The sequence below is a fragment of the Brassica napus genome, chromosome A7, assembly GCF_020379485.1.
Source record: "Brassica napus cultivar Da-Ae chromosome A7, Da-Ae, whole genome shotgun sequence".
In the NCBI taxonomy this organism is placed as follows: domain Eukaryota; kingdom Viridiplantae; phylum Streptophyta; class Magnoliopsida; order Brassicales; family Brassicaceae; genus Brassica; species Brassica napus.
Genome location: NC_063440.1, coordinates 13,925,028 through 13,939,248, shown reverse-complemented (window position 1 = coordinate 13,939,248; position 14,221 = coordinate 13,925,028). Strand labels below are relative to the sequence as shown.

The following is a 14,221-nucleotide window of genomic DNA, read 5'->3' as shown; positions in this document are numbered from 1 at the left end:
AAATGTCATATTAGAGATGTCACAGAATGAGCGTTGTTTGTGTGAAATATATAAAAACTTGAAAAAGTTTCGGGGCAAAGAGATTGATCGAGAAAGATCGATCTCTCTTAATATTTGGTTATATGATTGATAATACAGTCATACAGATATATGTGGAACCTTGTAACAGCAATCCAAAGAAGGTTCACATGGTGACTGAAGACATAATGAAGCTTCATAGACATATCGGATAAAGTAAGTTCTCTGGTAAGTTTTGGCTTGTGATGAGAGTATACATAGACACGTTAAATATGCCAGTATTCCTTGGTTGATTTAGTTTTCACGTACGTATTGCCAAAGTATTCTAGTTGTCTGAAAACGCATGCATGGTTGTGAAAATACAAACATACGTGTGAGTATGTTTCGATACTGAGAAAAGTATTTGCGCATTACATAGGAACTAATGGTAAATTTGCTTTAGTTTGACAATGCTAAGGATATCAGTTATGTGGTTGGTTGGACTCTATATGTAGGTACTAGAGAGAGTTGCTAATTTCATTATTGAAACGGAATGTTGTGTGTTTCTTAATTATTAAGAAGTAAAAACATGTGCATGCGTAATGTATCAACAGTAATCTTATTCTTGGGATCTTCAGAAACTAAGAAATTTTATATGTTTGAGACTAGTACCAGTTCTTAACTCTAATTAAGTCTTTGTTTTGCTTTTTCAGTTACGGCTTTTGCTTTCCTGTTATAGGATTTGCTTTTGATTCAGTTCCGGTTCTTGTTATCTAGGGTGAATATTCGTAAAAATGATCTTTCAAAATTCAATAATGAATTCTAGAGGACAGAAAAAACATGTGTCCCCACGCATGTGACCACCGTTGGCCAAAACAGAAAAAAGATACTCCCTCCGTTTTTTAATATAAGTCGTTTTGGAATTATACACGTAGATTAAGAAATCATTAATTTTTTATATTTTCTAAATAAAAACATCATTAATTATTTACCTAACCACAAATCAACCAATAATAAAATAGAAGGTATATTATCATTGGTCATATAACATTAAGTGTTAATAAATTTTACATAGAAAACCGAAAACGTCATATAATTTGGAATATAAAAATTCTTCTAAAACGACTTATATAAAAAAACGGAGGGAGTATCAAATAATATTCTAGGTCAATGCAGTCACTAGAAAAATGAAAGCGTTGATTTGTGAAATTAAATACTTTTATGAGAGATACCACATACGAGAGATCTAACACTACAATAGGATGATAATCTAGCAAGTTTTTCTTTCTTTTCTTTTGAAGTAAGTTCCACTAATAGACCCTAACGGGCATAAACAACAGTTACAAATAATGATTTGAGTAAAATTTAGCAAGTTTAAACAAAAGGATACTTCATTTATTTATAGAAAGATGCATATACTAAACGTATGTATTAAGGTTTTTTTTTTTTTTAACTATATAAAGGTTTGTTTTGATAAATGGTTTTTAGGATCACCGTTCTCATAACTCATAAGTTGTATGTACGTATACTCACAACGAATGGTGTGGTTGGTGTACAACATTTAGAAACTGTAGTCTCTAATTATCAATCATCATAATGTTAAAAGAGGGTGTTTTTGGTCCATAATTGAACTACTTTTTGACGTGGTTTATCTTCTTAAACCGAGTTTTATATCAGACTGGTGGGAAAAAAGATTCAACCTTGTCGAAGAAAACAAACAAACACACAAAAAAAAAAAGCAAAACCTTTTTCTTTTTATAAATCCATCATCTCTCAGAGACAATTACGTTTGGTTAACAAATCAATGAAGCCCGCGTTTTATTACCTAAAACATACTTTTGTCTCTGTCTTAAAACCCCAATAAATCAACAGTAGATCGAAACATCATTCACACAGATTTCTCTCTCTATCTATCTCTTTCTGCTTAAGCTAAGGAGCGATGTCGGCGTGCACCAACGGCTTAAGCAGAGTCGTATCAGTCTCTCTCCTTCTTCTCCTACTTTCCTTCTTCTTCTCCCTTTCCTCTGCTTGCTCTAATGGGAACTGCCAGGTTCTTGCTTCTTTCTCCGGTTTTTTTTATTCTTTTTCATCAAATTGGGTCTTAAATCTAATAAAGATCTTGCTATGGTTCTTCTCAGATGCTGGAATCATGCTCCTCAGCCACTGACTGTGTCCCTGGTCTATACTGTGGGAACTGTCCTGCTATTGGAAGAACTAAACCCATTTGCACTAGAGGCCAAGCCACCATCCCAACTTCCATTGTAAGATTTGCTGATTTGAAGATTGGTTGCATCAAAAGTTTTCAACTTTGAAGATGGGTTTTGCTAAAGATGTGTTTTTATTTTTATTTCTTAATTGTGTAGATCAATGGATTGCCTTTTAACAAGTATACATGGTTGATGACTCATAATGCCTTTAGCAATGCAAATCAACCGCCTTTGCCAGGTGTTCAGAGGCTTACATTCTTCAACCAAGAAGATACTGTTACTAATCAGCTTAGAGTAATAAGGAGGACTCTTCTCATTACTATTTTGACATGTTACTTCTTTTGTGGTAAAAAACTCTTTGAATGTTGGTTTTACATTTTGCTGTAGAATGGAGTTAGAGGACTAATGCTGGATATGTATGACTTCAACGACGATATCTGGCTTTGCCATTCTCTCCGAGGCCAATGCTTCAACTTCACTGCCTTTGTAAAAACTCATCTTCACATCTTTTACTATATTTAGATCCAAAGCTTGAAACTTTGTTATCCTTTTGTTTGTTTCCTTAATCAGCAACCTGCAGTTAACACATTGAGGGAAGTTGAGGCGTTCTTGACTCAGAACCCAACAGAGATTGTTACCATCATCATTGAGGACTATGTGCACAGGCCCAAAGGCCTATCAACTCTGTTTGCAAACGCTGGTCTGGACAAGTACTGGTTTCCCGTTTCCAAAATGCCCAAAAGGGGAGAAGACTGGCCTACTGTGACTGACATGGTGCAAGAGAATCACAGGCTCTTGGTTTTCACTTCTGTTGCCGCTAAAGAAGATGAAGAAGGCGTTGCTTATCAGTGGAGATACATTGTGGAAAACGAATGTGAGTATCATCACTCTCTCAACAAATTTTACATCTTTTATTGGGAGGGAAGTGTCTTTGAATAACCTTGTCTTGTGTTAAAAGCTGGAGATCCTGGTGTGAAGCGAGGTTCTTGTCCGAACAGAAAAGAGTCACAGCCTTTGAATTCAAAAAGCTCATCTCTTTTCTTGATGAACTACTTTCCGACGTTTCCGGTAGAGAAAGATGCTTGCAAGGAACACTCAGCTCCACTTGCTGAGATGGTTGGGACTTGTCTCAAGTCAGCTGGGAACAGAATGCCAAACTTTCTCGCTGTTAACTTCTACATGGTAACTGAATCAATCAATAGTTAAAACTAGAATATATTACATTTTATTAAACAAAACCATTGCAGAGAAGTGACGGAGGAGGCGTTTTCGAAGTTCTTGACAGAATGAATGGACCTGTTATTTGCGGTTGTGAAACTCTTGCTGCCTGCCAGGTAATAAAATAATATTAGCTTCTCTATTTTACAAGCCTGAACCATCTAAAAAACATTGGGTTTATTGATGTTATCAGCCAGAAGCAGCTTTTGGTTCGTGCAAAAACGTTACTCTTCAGACAAGAGCTCCAGACATGGACTCAACTGCTGGGACCTACTCAGGTTCAGTTCAGTTCTCAAGATCCTTAGCTGCTGTTGCCTATTCACCAAACACCGTTCTTGTCTTGTGCTTCTCATGGCTTCCATTGCTGGTGTTTTTGCTATGACACAACCAAACCAATTCAACTTCTAGAGAGATCCTTAAGTTGAGGATATATATGAAATGGCGTTAGAAAGAGTTTTCTGATTTTGATTCTTGTATTTGTAGACTGCAGATTTTATAGTCAGAAAGCGTGTGTGTATGTGTGTGTGTCTTTCAGCTTCTGTTGAATCTTTATGCAACTTATTATATAAATATATATAGAATCTTTACTGAATAATTTATATAATCTTTTTATTGATGAGAGAACACATAAGAGAATTGGAGATTTCAGTTTTTTTATGAATTACTATATACAAAGGAAAGCAACAAAAGACTAGACAGCATGCAACAAAGGTGGTGGTGGATTCTGAGCATTGAGGAGTAACTGAATGGGTTTGATCTGAAGTGCAGGACTGATGGTAAGTAAAGCAATGAAGCAATCAACAGGAACTCTAGTTCCCCATAAGTTGAGAGATTCTAGTTTTCTACATTTGTTGACGAGAACAAGAAGGCCTCTCTCTGTCACATGGCGGCAACACCACATACTGATTGTCTGCATAAAGCATAAAAGAACCAGTTTATGACTTCAGACAAAACCAAAGAGATTAGATTATGGTTTACCTTAAGGTGATGGCAGCGTTCTGCAATGGCGAAAAGGGACTCGTCGGTGATGAATGTTCCTCCAATGTTCAGATGTTGCAAGGAAGAAGTTTTTGATACCTATCAAACCAAGAAATAAAAGATTCTTTTTTTTTTAAGATGATAAAAAAATGAATATTCAAGATTCCAATTTTAAGGCATTATTAGATAGATGATTACCAGTTGAACAACACCAGAGTCAGTAATGGCGGTCATGCCCCATAAAGAGATTGAGGTTAAACTAGATACACATCTAGCAGAAGCTATTTGGTAAAGACCATTATCAGTTATATGACAACCCCATCTGCTTCTAGATCTGCAAAAACAGACAAAACATAAAACTATATGAAGAAACAGAGTTTTTTTTTTTGGATGTTCTGTAATGTATTGATTGACCAAGTCAATGTCTTCAAAACCCTGAAGGTAAAGTTGGAAACTTGACCAGAGTTTTAGACTCTAAATATGGATACAAATCCACCATTGAAGGTCAAATCAAGCACATAGAGAGAGAGAGAGAGAGATTACATGTCGAGTTCTTTGAGATTGTAAGCGAGATGAACGAGACGAGAAGTGGAATCATCGTCCATTTTCCAACCAGCAAAGCTCAGAGATTGTCTTCTTGCCATGGATTGGTTCACAGCTTTTCTCCATTTCTTACAAACCCCACTTGCTCTACAAAAACAAATTCATCAAAAAAACTTCAAATTTGTTTCCTTTAATGAAAGAAACAAAAATCAAAACACTTACTGGGCCAATTCGGTGAAAGAGGTGACCAGAGAAAATATATAAGCAAGAAGGTGTAAAGGTAAACGATCGATCGCTGCTTCTTCATCCATTTCTTATAATAAAGAACTTGTTGAATGATTATTTGCAGAAAGTCAGTCTGTATATATGCAAATCTCTTCAATAGTTCTTCATAAATTGTCAGATGTTGTCATTTTCTTTGTATTAAGTACAAAAGATGTGGTCATCGTTCCGTCATAGTTTTGAATCGTTATAAGATTTTAATTTAATGAGTTTTATTATTACGAAGGTCCAATATTTTGCGTGGGAAAGTACTCTCTAGACTCCGTCTTTCTCTTTTATACGCCACGTGTCACGTGCCACACCCTAAAGCCTAATCAAATCCTTAATTTTCATTTTCACGCATAAATCCTTTTTTTTTTGTGTTAAAATGTTCACCAGAGAAATATACAGATACGACTGCTTTAATTTGACGTGACGTTGTTATCTGTATATTATTTTTCTTTCATTTTGTATGTTTCGTGCTCAATGAGCTTATGCAAGAGGTACACGGTTGGTCAATAGTTTATTTACATGTATATTATTCATTAGTTTACGTAAACAGAAGATGAAAAATAACCTGGATAGACTTTTAGCTCACAAAGATTCTTTCAACTTTCTTCAAATCTTTCTTAAAATTTGTAAACATGCCTACCTATATCATGATTTTGAAGCCCACAAGCCACAAATTGTGACGAGAGCAATTTAAATCCACATAAAAGAATTGCGAATTTACCACTAAATCTATTCCCCGGTTAGGCTCCAGCCATACATAATAATCTGTTTACCAGACCAAAATCGATGTGGTATCACAACGATTAGCCAGTGAGCCATCGCTGCCTTTCGTTTTTAGATTTCAGTTACGATTTCGACTCTATTGATAAGTTCGAATCACTACTATATAAAAGAAACTATTTTTAGAGCTTCTAAAGAGTGCCACGTTGGATGAAATATTCCTGACCAATTAAAGTGACAGGTCATCGCAGACTTGCCAATAATGAAATAACTTGGGATGAGCAGATCACGTGCTTTCTTATCGAACCGATGAGCAGATAGCGTGTTTCAGCCCAATAATTAAGAATCTTCACAGCCCAGCTTTACCAAACACTCATGGCCCAAACAAAACACTACTGGCCCAATGAGAACACATGGCATCAACATAAATGATACGATACTTTTGTTTCTGGTGAGTTTTATTATATAGGCCCGTATTAAAATTTAAATTAACCCATTGGTAGATAAGATCGGGAACGGTTACGTCATCAACTCAGCCAAAGACTTCATCTGTGGATCATGACGGCATAGCCTCTAACTTCTCCAGATCACCATTGTTTAACTCGCAGCTGCCAGCTGCAGACGCGGATGCAAGCGTCCGAGATTGCAGCTTGAACGGGATCGATCGTGTACAACAGCAAAGGATACCTCTTGGTGGTGCAGCGCAGCAGGAAAGATGTTTAAGGTGGACGAAGAGAGTGGGATGGCGAAGGTTGTGGTGCTGGATGGAGATTTTATTGCGGCGGACAGGATGGCAAGGAGAGGGAGAGAGGTACATTGTGAGGCCAGATCAAAAGTGTAGATACGGACGTGTCAACAAAACCAGAAAAAATGTTATTTGTTATTAAAATTAAGGTAAATCCGTAATTGTCAGTGCTTCATGGACAAGAAGCCTCTCTTAAAACTTTCATGAACTAAAAAATAACAGTATGAAAGCAAATTCGGAAATGTGCTGGCTAGAGTTAGTAGAATCATATCATGATCAAGTTATATATGGGTAAGAACACATTGCACAGAATCCATACCAGTTGAATTTTTATCATCCAAGTTAAATTCCATCCCAAATTTTATATAAATTAGAGAAAGTCACTGTATTATTAATTCTCCCCCTTGAGTTTCACAAAATGAGTATAACAGTCTCATCGAAGGGTTTTCCATGAAAGATTTCATTACGCCCAGAGAAAGAAAAATGGTGATTAAAATGTTTATGAAAAAGGTATAACTACAAGGAAGACACAGAAAGTGAAAGATATTATAGCTAAAAATTGATTTTTTTGGTTCAGACCAAGATTGCATATCTGTAAATAATATAATTAGATCGATTTATCACTGAACCAAAAGAACTGATATGTCAGTTTGTACTTAAGATTGGAGACGATAATTCAATTATTTCAAAGCTAATTGAAAAACAAAAACAAAAATCAGTTGTAAACTAAATTTATTTTTTCATAAAAACTTGAACGAACAAGATAAAAGACTATTTGATCATATCTCAAGTTTAATTAACTTTTATTCATGTAGCTTGTTTTCTTGAACATTATTTTCAAATATGAAAATTCAGAGACATGAGTACAAATAATTAAAGTTCATTCATCATAGTAAAACAATAGCAAATTTTTATTTATCTGTTGTTGTGTATTTGTATGACCGGTTCATTGTATATTTAAGATAATGAAATAAAAAAAATTAAAAATTTAATTTCAAATTACAGAAAAGTCCAGGCGTAGCCCGGGCCAACCCTCTAGTACCATTAAAAAAACTTGAATAATCCAAACAAACATATAAAAGTTCACTCCTTTATTCAAAGAACATAGACAAATTAACATTTCATTTCCATTACTTTACTTATACAACACATGCATGCTCTAAAAACTCAGCATCAGCCGATAACTTCTCCAAAACGTGAGAAGATAAACAAGTCTGAATCTCGATGTTTCCTTCTTCAATCCCAGGATAAACAATGAGCTTACCATCGCTAGTATTACCCGGTCCAGCACGAACCGCGATCGGTTTACCCCAACCGAAATCATTTCCATACACATTGAACCAAGGAGAGCTAGCAACAATCACAGAATTACTACTCACAGCCACATGATTCGGTATCTTCGGTTTCTTCACCCAATTCCCAGCGAACACTCTGAATCCTTCATCCGTCTGCGACCCAACAGTTTTGTTTATCTGCAACGCGGCCCAACCCAGCCCATTACTAACCATTTCTCCAGCCGTTGTCGTCGCTGTCGCGAATCCGACGACGTTTCCGAAACACTCTTTATCAAGCGGAGGGTTTAGTCTCCGTCTCATATCCATCAGTAACTTGCAGTAAACCACTTCCTCCGGATTCAAATCACTGTTTTTGATAATCGATCGCCACATATGCGCTGAAACCGCCTGAAGCGACGAGATTCTCCGATCATCGAAGCTAACTTCTCCGTTTGCTTTCGATTTGAGCTCGGAGATGTTTCTTCTCGTGAATCGAAAGACCTTCTCTCGTAGCAACGATGACGAAGAAGCAACCGGAGGAGACGGTATCACCGTCTCCGAGATCGGGATTCGAATCGGGTGATCGATCCCGTCGAGAAACCAGCCGCGGAGAAGCAGAGGCGGGAACTTTTTATCCCGGTCAACTCCGGTGGAGCAAATCTCCGACCAAGTGTTGAAGAAGCTCCAGAAGGAAGATCCGTCTGCGACCATGTGGTTATAGCCGAACGCGATGAAGACTCCGTCTCTTAACTCCGTTACTTGGAACGCGATCAACGACTCAGAGACCCCTTCGCAGCTCTTGACTCCGTTAGCCGGGAAGAAACGGTTCAAGAACTCGGGGACGATGCCGTTGACCGGTTCTAGAACGTCACTCAGCGAGACGGTTTTAGCTGAAGCGTGGATGAACTTGACGCCTGAACCATCGCAGTCTACGAGGAACGACGCCGTTTCGTCGTTTTCGTTCTCGGTCTTGACTAGTCTGCCGGCGAATGGGTAGAAGATACTCAACGCAACCGAAAGAGAGGATTTGAGTTGTGAGATTATATCGGTTTCCGGGTCGGGTTTTGGAAAGAGGAGACCTCTTTGCGGGTAGTCTGATCGAAGGAAGAAGAGATCCCATGGAGTTAGATGGATCTTTACCCGATCCGAATCCGATCCATCGGGTCGAACTATGCTTTTAGAGAGCACAACAACATCTGCCATGTCTTGTTTGTCGTCTTCGCTTCTGGAGGTAATTCGATGGAGCAGTATGATTACAGTAGTGACTAGTGAGTGACAGTGTGTATATCCAAATCCCGTTCTCACCTAAACACATATTCACCACGTGTTCTAATACATTGGGCCGGTTTGATTGCGTATTGGGTCATAAATTGCAGGCCCATTATCAGTTTTCATCCATGGACATGCTGCTGTGAAACATTTGTTTTTCATAAATTTTAAAGATCTAGTATACATAAGCTGCTGCTACTTCCAAACTAAAGAAAAATTATTCAAATTTATTTTAAAAATGTTTATGGCCATCTGAGAATTTCATGTGACCAGGTTGATGAATTACAAACAATCAGAAAAGGAAGAAACACACACACACACACACACACATTTTAAATTCGATCCAAATTGTTGAACCAAGTCATCAAACCATCATAATACAATGCTCACAAACTCTTTAAAATCAACATCTTCTGATAGCTTTTCCACTACTTGAGGCAGCAAGCAAGCCTGAAAATCAAGACTCCCTTCTTCAACCCCTTGGAACACAACCATTCTCCCACTCACATACGGCGGTCCAGCTCTCGCAGCTACCGGTTTACCCCAACCGAAATCATTTCCATACACATCAAACCGGTGAGAACTCGTCACAACCAAATCTTTACTACCAACCGAAACCGGAATCTTCACATCTCTCACCCATTTCTCCGCATTCCCTTCCGCGTTTTCATGCGTTTGCGACCGCTCCATATCGTTTATCTTCCCAGCCGCCCACCCTAATCCATTATCCATCAGCTCACCAACCGTGACTTTCGCTATCCCGGTCTGACTCACGTTCCCAAAACAGTCTTCTTCCAACGGTGGATCCACCCTTCTCCTCATGTCTATAGGTAACCTGCAATGAGTCTCTTCCTCTCTGCTCATCCCACTGTGCTTAACCATCGAACACCATAAATGTCCTAACACCGCTTGTAATGACGACACTTTCTCATCGTTGGCTTTAGCTTCAAGTTTCAAAGCATTCTCCTTTGTGACATGAAACATCAACTCCTGTAAACCACTCGAAGCTGTTGTGACCCTAGCTGGTTTTGCCTCCGGGTCTGGGATCCGAATCGGGTACTCAATCTCCTCAAAGAACCAACCTTTAAGCTGAAGACGACGCTGACAAGGTTCGGGAACCAAACCCTTGGAGCAGATCTCAGACCACGCGTTTAAAAACTTCCAGATCGAATCTCCGTCAGCTACAGTGGAGTTGTAACCGAAACCGATAAAGATCCCATCTTTCATCTCAGTCACTTGAACCATGAGGAGAGATCTCGAGACGCCGTTACAGTTCTTGACCCCAGTAGCGGGGAAGAAGGAGCTGAGAGAAGTAGATAATCTAAGGACATCACTGACCTCGATGTTTGTAGCTGAGGCGTGAACGAACTCCACGCCTGAGCCATCGGGGTTGATGTAAAAGGAGACAGTGTCGTCGTCGTTCTGTACCTTTACGAGACGACCAGCTAAAGGGTAGAAACGGTCAAGTGCTAGAGAGAGTGAAGTTTGTAACTTTGAGAGAACTGTGTCGATTTTTGGATAAGGTTTGGAGAAAAGGAGACCTCTTTGAAGATAACCGAAGCGGAGGCGAGAGAGATCCCAAGGAAGCAGATGGATCTTCTTCTTGGAGGAAGTCGATTTCTTGGCGTTTCTGGGGATCACGATGCTCCTTGATATCACCACCACCAAATCTTCTTCTTCTTCCATCGGTTTAAATTTAATGGAGGTCTTTTGGTTACGTGAGGCTCAGTTTCTTTCCTACTAGTAGTTCTTATGGTGATCATTGTTAATTTCTACAAGCCCCATACGTATTCTAAATGAAAAAAAGACCTATAAACATGTTTATAGTCTTACATTATTGTGTTTTTGTGACTTTTATGTGGCTCTCAGAGTTGCTTTTCATATTTTTTTTATTTTCTGGCGCTTTGTTACTGTAATAACAATAAACTTTAAACACTGGTGGCTAATCTGTATGATTGGTTCGTATGTCGCTATCACTTTATCTTTAGTTTATCAACTTGATAGTGATACTAGTAAATATATACTATTAGTGCAATACACATGTCGAATTATCAAACAACTATAAAACTAGCTAGTGCAAGACACATGTATGTCCAGTGATTCACAATTATAAAACATATTCACTCCATTAGCTAGAAAATTTAAATCACATATTTGTTACTTTTTGTTGAATAATATTGGACAAAAATACGTGGATCTCATTATCAATGTTTGACCCTCAAAAAAAAAAAAAGAATTGGTCCCGATATTAGGGGTGGCCCATGTCAACAACCCAGCCCAACCCAACCCAACTTCACTCAGAAAACCTAAATTTATTCGGATGTACATTTTTTCGTTAAAACCCATTTAGGTATAATATTTTCTGAAATTGCGGTTGGGTTGTGTGCATGGTATTCTCTAGATCCGGACTCGAAACCTAACTAAGTTACTAAGCGCATGTGATGAGATGGTAAATGATGAAACAGAAGTCTCCAATATGTACAGGGGATACCATGTAGGATGTGGGCCACGAACATTTGTTGTATGATTAAATTACAGAAAGAAAAGTCTTACATGGACACAAGAACATATATGTAATACATACACACCACACAGCCGAAAAATAGCTCCTGGAAAGTTTCTCCAAAACATTTGTTGTATGAGTGACTGTGATGATGATGGTGAATCAGGGACGAAAGAAGTGGAAGGTGCGAGGAGTGTGGTGGTTCCAAGGAGGAAAGCGAGGAGAGAATCCTGATGATGCCGCCATTCCCACTCGCTTTCCTCCACCGTCCAATGGCTTCTCTGATCCGACAGTCGCTGTTGTCGTCATCGCTAGGGAGAGATGGCTCCCTAATAGTCTCTCCTCGTCTCTAAATCCATTTCTCATGCTCGCAGTCTTTAAAATGTATCAGTTTAGACCATAATCACTATTTATCTTTTTTTCACACATTAAATTTATAAAAACATGAACAACTTAACTTACCTCAGATTTGGTTCCAAACTCTTCCGAGTTTGATTCAACTAGACTTAGATCAAGGTTATGATCATCCCACTGCTTCTCTGATGATTGTTACCGTGATAAAATGTGGTTACCGTGAGTAAAATTTGGTGACTGGAGTAAAAAAAATGTATATGTAGTTTTTATAGGCGGAAACGTAAAATCAAGTTACCTGGGCTATTATGCTGTTCCTCATATACTTTAGGGTCAAAATTGGTAACTGCATCTTTTCCATTAGACTTTATTGCTGCTTTATCGTATGCTCTATAATTCAAAAAGCACGAAGAAGAAATTAAACAAAACAGATACTATTGCTTTTCTTTTGCCCAAACATAAATACTATTGTTTTGGAAACGTGATGATGAGACATTGAACAATAATAAAACAGTACCTTGCAGCTTCCATCTCGGTATCAAAGAGACCCAAATAAACGTACCTGAAAATAAATAAAAAGCAAACAATACAGTACCAAATTTTAAATATCCATAAGAAAAACAAAACATTTCAAAAAAAAAAATGACCCCATATTATTTGTGTAGTTTTACTTTTTGTTGAGAAATTGACCCAATCGAGCTTCCCATCTTCCACATTTATGCAAAGTGACACCTCTATATTTAGAGCTGCCTCTTGGAAACCCAGTGCTTTGCCTTCTAATGACATGCATGAACTCTTCCTTTGTCAAACTGCTCATCTGCAACAAATATTAATTTGTTTTATGTTCGAGTAATAATCTAAGTCAATTGCTTGAACCTACAAATAATAAATATTTTACCTGTTTCAAATCCTCCACATAGTCTTCAATATTGAAATTTATATCTGCATCTACACCTCTAAACTTAACTGCGGCTCTATCGTAGGCACTGTCCCAAACAGTTACCCACCCAAATTAATTTGTATATCAGCAAATTACAAAATAAGGAATATTAGATTCGTTCTAATTGATCATATTTGGATGAGTAAAACATACCGAGCAGCGGCATGTGCTGTGTCAAATCCACCTGAATATGTAACAAAAAGTAATATAAGGAGATAATAAAACCTTTATTTGGTCGAAGAAATCATATAAAAATGGACAGACACAACACAACTTAGTTTCAATAGGATATTTGATCTGTGTTTGAACAACATTACATGATCATACCTAAGTACACTTGCTTCCCGCAGTCCCTGCATAATATTCCAACACATATTTTAAAAATAACAATAAGGTATTGGCCCGAATGAAATGAAACTTGGATTTGATGGATGTACCATATATGCAATAATAGTATTCGGTATATCGTAGGGTTAAGAAAATTAAGTTACCAAATATGTGACTCCCATCTTCCGGTTCGTCGGTAAAAAGTAACTCCTCTATACTGAGAGCTCCGGGAACGAGGACCACGTCGGCTCTTTTTTACCGGCGGTGTTATCTCCAGCTCTAGGTTTTCCGGACGACCAGACCCGCTAGGATCCGACCGAACAAGACATTGGTTTCTAGTGATACCGGACCCAGATATTCCTGGAACTTCCTGTTCCATGATTTGACTCGGAAAAAAATTTCGGGTCACCGGAGGAACAGACAACAGACACGTGGTCGATGATCTCATAGAGATTGGTACATCTCCAGCCCGTTTCCATCTACCGTCGGATTCTTCGTGGTGATCAGGTGAGTCGTTAAGGTTCCACATATCTCTCTTGTAATAGAGAGGAAGCAAAAGCAAAGAAATATGAGAGCAATAAGAGAGAAGACTCTAATGAGAAGAGAACCATCAAAAGCAATAAGATGGGATGGAATAAATAGTCATATATAAATAAGTATCCATATGAATGAAAATCACATTAGGAATATATATATGTGCTAGACTCCATTCGTTATTAGAGAGGTGCAAAAAATTTATCAACGAAAAGTATATAGTATAAAGTTTATGAATGAATCAAATTTTGAGATTTGATTATTTCCCAATACAAATGCAGTAGACTGTTTCCTAGTTTCTGGTCTCCTGAGTATAAACACCACAAGTATCTTTATATATAA

The 14,221-nt window shown here is 37.9% G+C and overlaps 5 protein-coding genes across 5 annotated transcripts; 1 reads left to right on the top strand and 4 right to left on the bottom strand.

Moving 5' to 3' along the window:
- Window positions 1–1,786: 1,786 nt before the first annotated feature.
- Window positions 1,787–4,017, top strand: LOC106358366 (PI-PLC X domain-containing protein At5g67130). Its single transcript, XM_013798138.3, has 8 exons — window positions 1,787–2,047; window positions 2,136–2,258; window positions 2,361–2,498; window positions 2,592–2,690; window positions 2,775–3,078; window positions 3,163–3,386; window positions 3,452–3,538; window positions 3,616–4,017. Exons 1-8 carry the CDS (start codon window positions 1,937–1,939, stop codon window positions 3,802–3,804), a joined length of 1,275 nt encoding a protein of 424 aa, XP_013653592.1. The 5' UTR covers window positions 1,787–1,936; the 3' UTR covers window positions 3,805–4,017.
- Window positions 4,006–5,427, bottom strand: LOC106358367 (F-box protein At5g67140). The gene is made up of 5 exons (XM_013798139.3): window positions 5,166–5,427; window positions 4,944–5,090; window positions 4,599–4,734; window positions 4,401–4,499; window positions 4,006–4,332 (listed from the first exon to the last, which is right to left on the bottom strand). The coding sequence occupies exons 1-5, from the start codon at window positions 5,252–5,254 to the stop codon at window positions 4,114–4,116; spliced, it is 690 nt and encodes a 229-aa protein (XP_013653593.1). The 5' UTR covers window positions 5,255–5,427; the 3' UTR covers window positions 4,006–4,113.
- Window positions 5,428–7,754: 2,327 nt separating this feature from the next.
- Window positions 7,755–9,461, bottom strand: LOC106358368 (uncharacterized acetyltransferase At3g50280). The gene has a single exon (XM_013798140.3). It carries the CDS (start codon window positions 9,156–9,158, stop codon window positions 7,821–7,823), a length of 1,338 nt encoding a protein of 445 aa, XP_013653594.1. The 5' UTR covers window positions 9,159–9,461; the 3' UTR covers window positions 7,755–7,820.
- LOC106366777 (protein ENHANCED PSEUDOMONAS SUSCEPTIBILITY 1-like) lies at window positions 9,432–11,407 on the bottom strand. Its single transcript, XM_013806439.3, has one exon. The coding sequence runs from the start codon at window positions 10,908–10,910 to the stop codon at window positions 9,597–9,599; it is 1,314 nt and encodes a 437-aa protein (XP_013661893.1). The 5' UTR covers window positions 10,911–11,407; the 3' UTR covers window positions 9,432–9,596.
- Window positions 11,408–11,724: 317 nt separating this feature from the next.
- On the bottom strand, window positions 11,725–14,220 carry LOC106366778 (AP2-like ethylene-responsive transcription factor TOE3). The gene is made up of 9 exons (XM_013806440.3): window positions 13,510–14,220; window positions 13,346–13,371; window positions 13,172–13,202; window positions 12,977–13,064; window positions 12,750–12,895; window positions 12,596–12,640; window positions 12,377–12,468; window positions 12,190–12,266; window positions 11,725–12,102 (listed from the first exon to the last, which is right to left on the bottom strand). Exons 1-9 carry the CDS (start codon window positions 13,872–13,874, stop codon window positions 11,890–11,892), a joined length of 1,083 nt encoding a protein of 360 aa, XP_013661894.1. The 5' UTR covers window positions 13,875–14,220; the 3' UTR covers window positions 11,725–11,889.
- Between the last annotated feature and the right edge of the window lies 1 nt (window position 14,221).

Excerpts from the sequence above, each read along its gene's own strand:
- LOC106358366 (XM_013798138.3), top strand. The coding sequence starts at position 1,937 with ATGTCGGCGTGCACCAACGGCTTAAGCAGAGTCGTATCAGTCTCTCTC. Across the intron at positions 3,387-3,451 it reads TCGCTGTTAACTTCTACATG|AGAAGTGACGGAGGAGGCGT; the intron begins GTAACTGAATCA and ends AAACCATTGCAG. Across the intron at positions 3,539-3,615 it reads AAACTCTTGCTGCCTGCCAG|CCAGAAGCAGCTTTTGGTTC; the intron begins GTAATAAAATAA and ends TGATGTTATCAG.
- LOC106358367 (XM_013798139.3), bottom strand. The coding sequence starts at position 5,254 with ATGGATGAAGAAGCAGCGATCGATCGTTTACCTTTACACCTTCTTGCT. Across the intron at positions 4,735-4,943 it reads AATCTCAAAGAACTCGACAT|ATCTAGAAGCAGATGGGGTT; the intron begins GTAATCTCTCTC and ends CTGTTTTTGCAG. Across the intron at positions 4,333-4,400 it reads AACGCTGCCATCACCTTAAG|ACAATCAGTATGTGGTGTTG; the intron begins GTAAACCATAAT and ends TGCTTTATGCAG.
- LOC106358368 (XM_013798140.3), bottom strand. The coding sequence starts at position 9,158 with ATGGCAGATGTTGTTGTGCTCTCTAAAAGCATAGTTCGACCCGATGGA.
- LOC106366777 (XM_013806439.3), bottom strand. The coding sequence starts at position 10,910 with ATGGAAGAAGAAGAAGATTTGGTGGTGGTGATATCAAGGAGCATCGTG.
- LOC106366778 (XM_013806440.3), bottom strand. The coding sequence starts at position 13,874 with ATGTGGAACCTTAACGACTCACCTGATCACCACGAAGAATCCGACGGT. Across the intron at positions 12,896-12,976 it reads ATGTGGAGGATTTGAAACAG|ATGAGCAGTTTGACAAAGGA; the intron begins GTAAAATATTTA and ends TATTTGTTGCAG. Across the intron at positions 12,469-12,595 it reads ACCGAGATGGAAGCTGCAAG|AGCATACGATAAAGCAGCAA; the intron begins GTACTGTTTTAT and ends TTTGAATTATAG.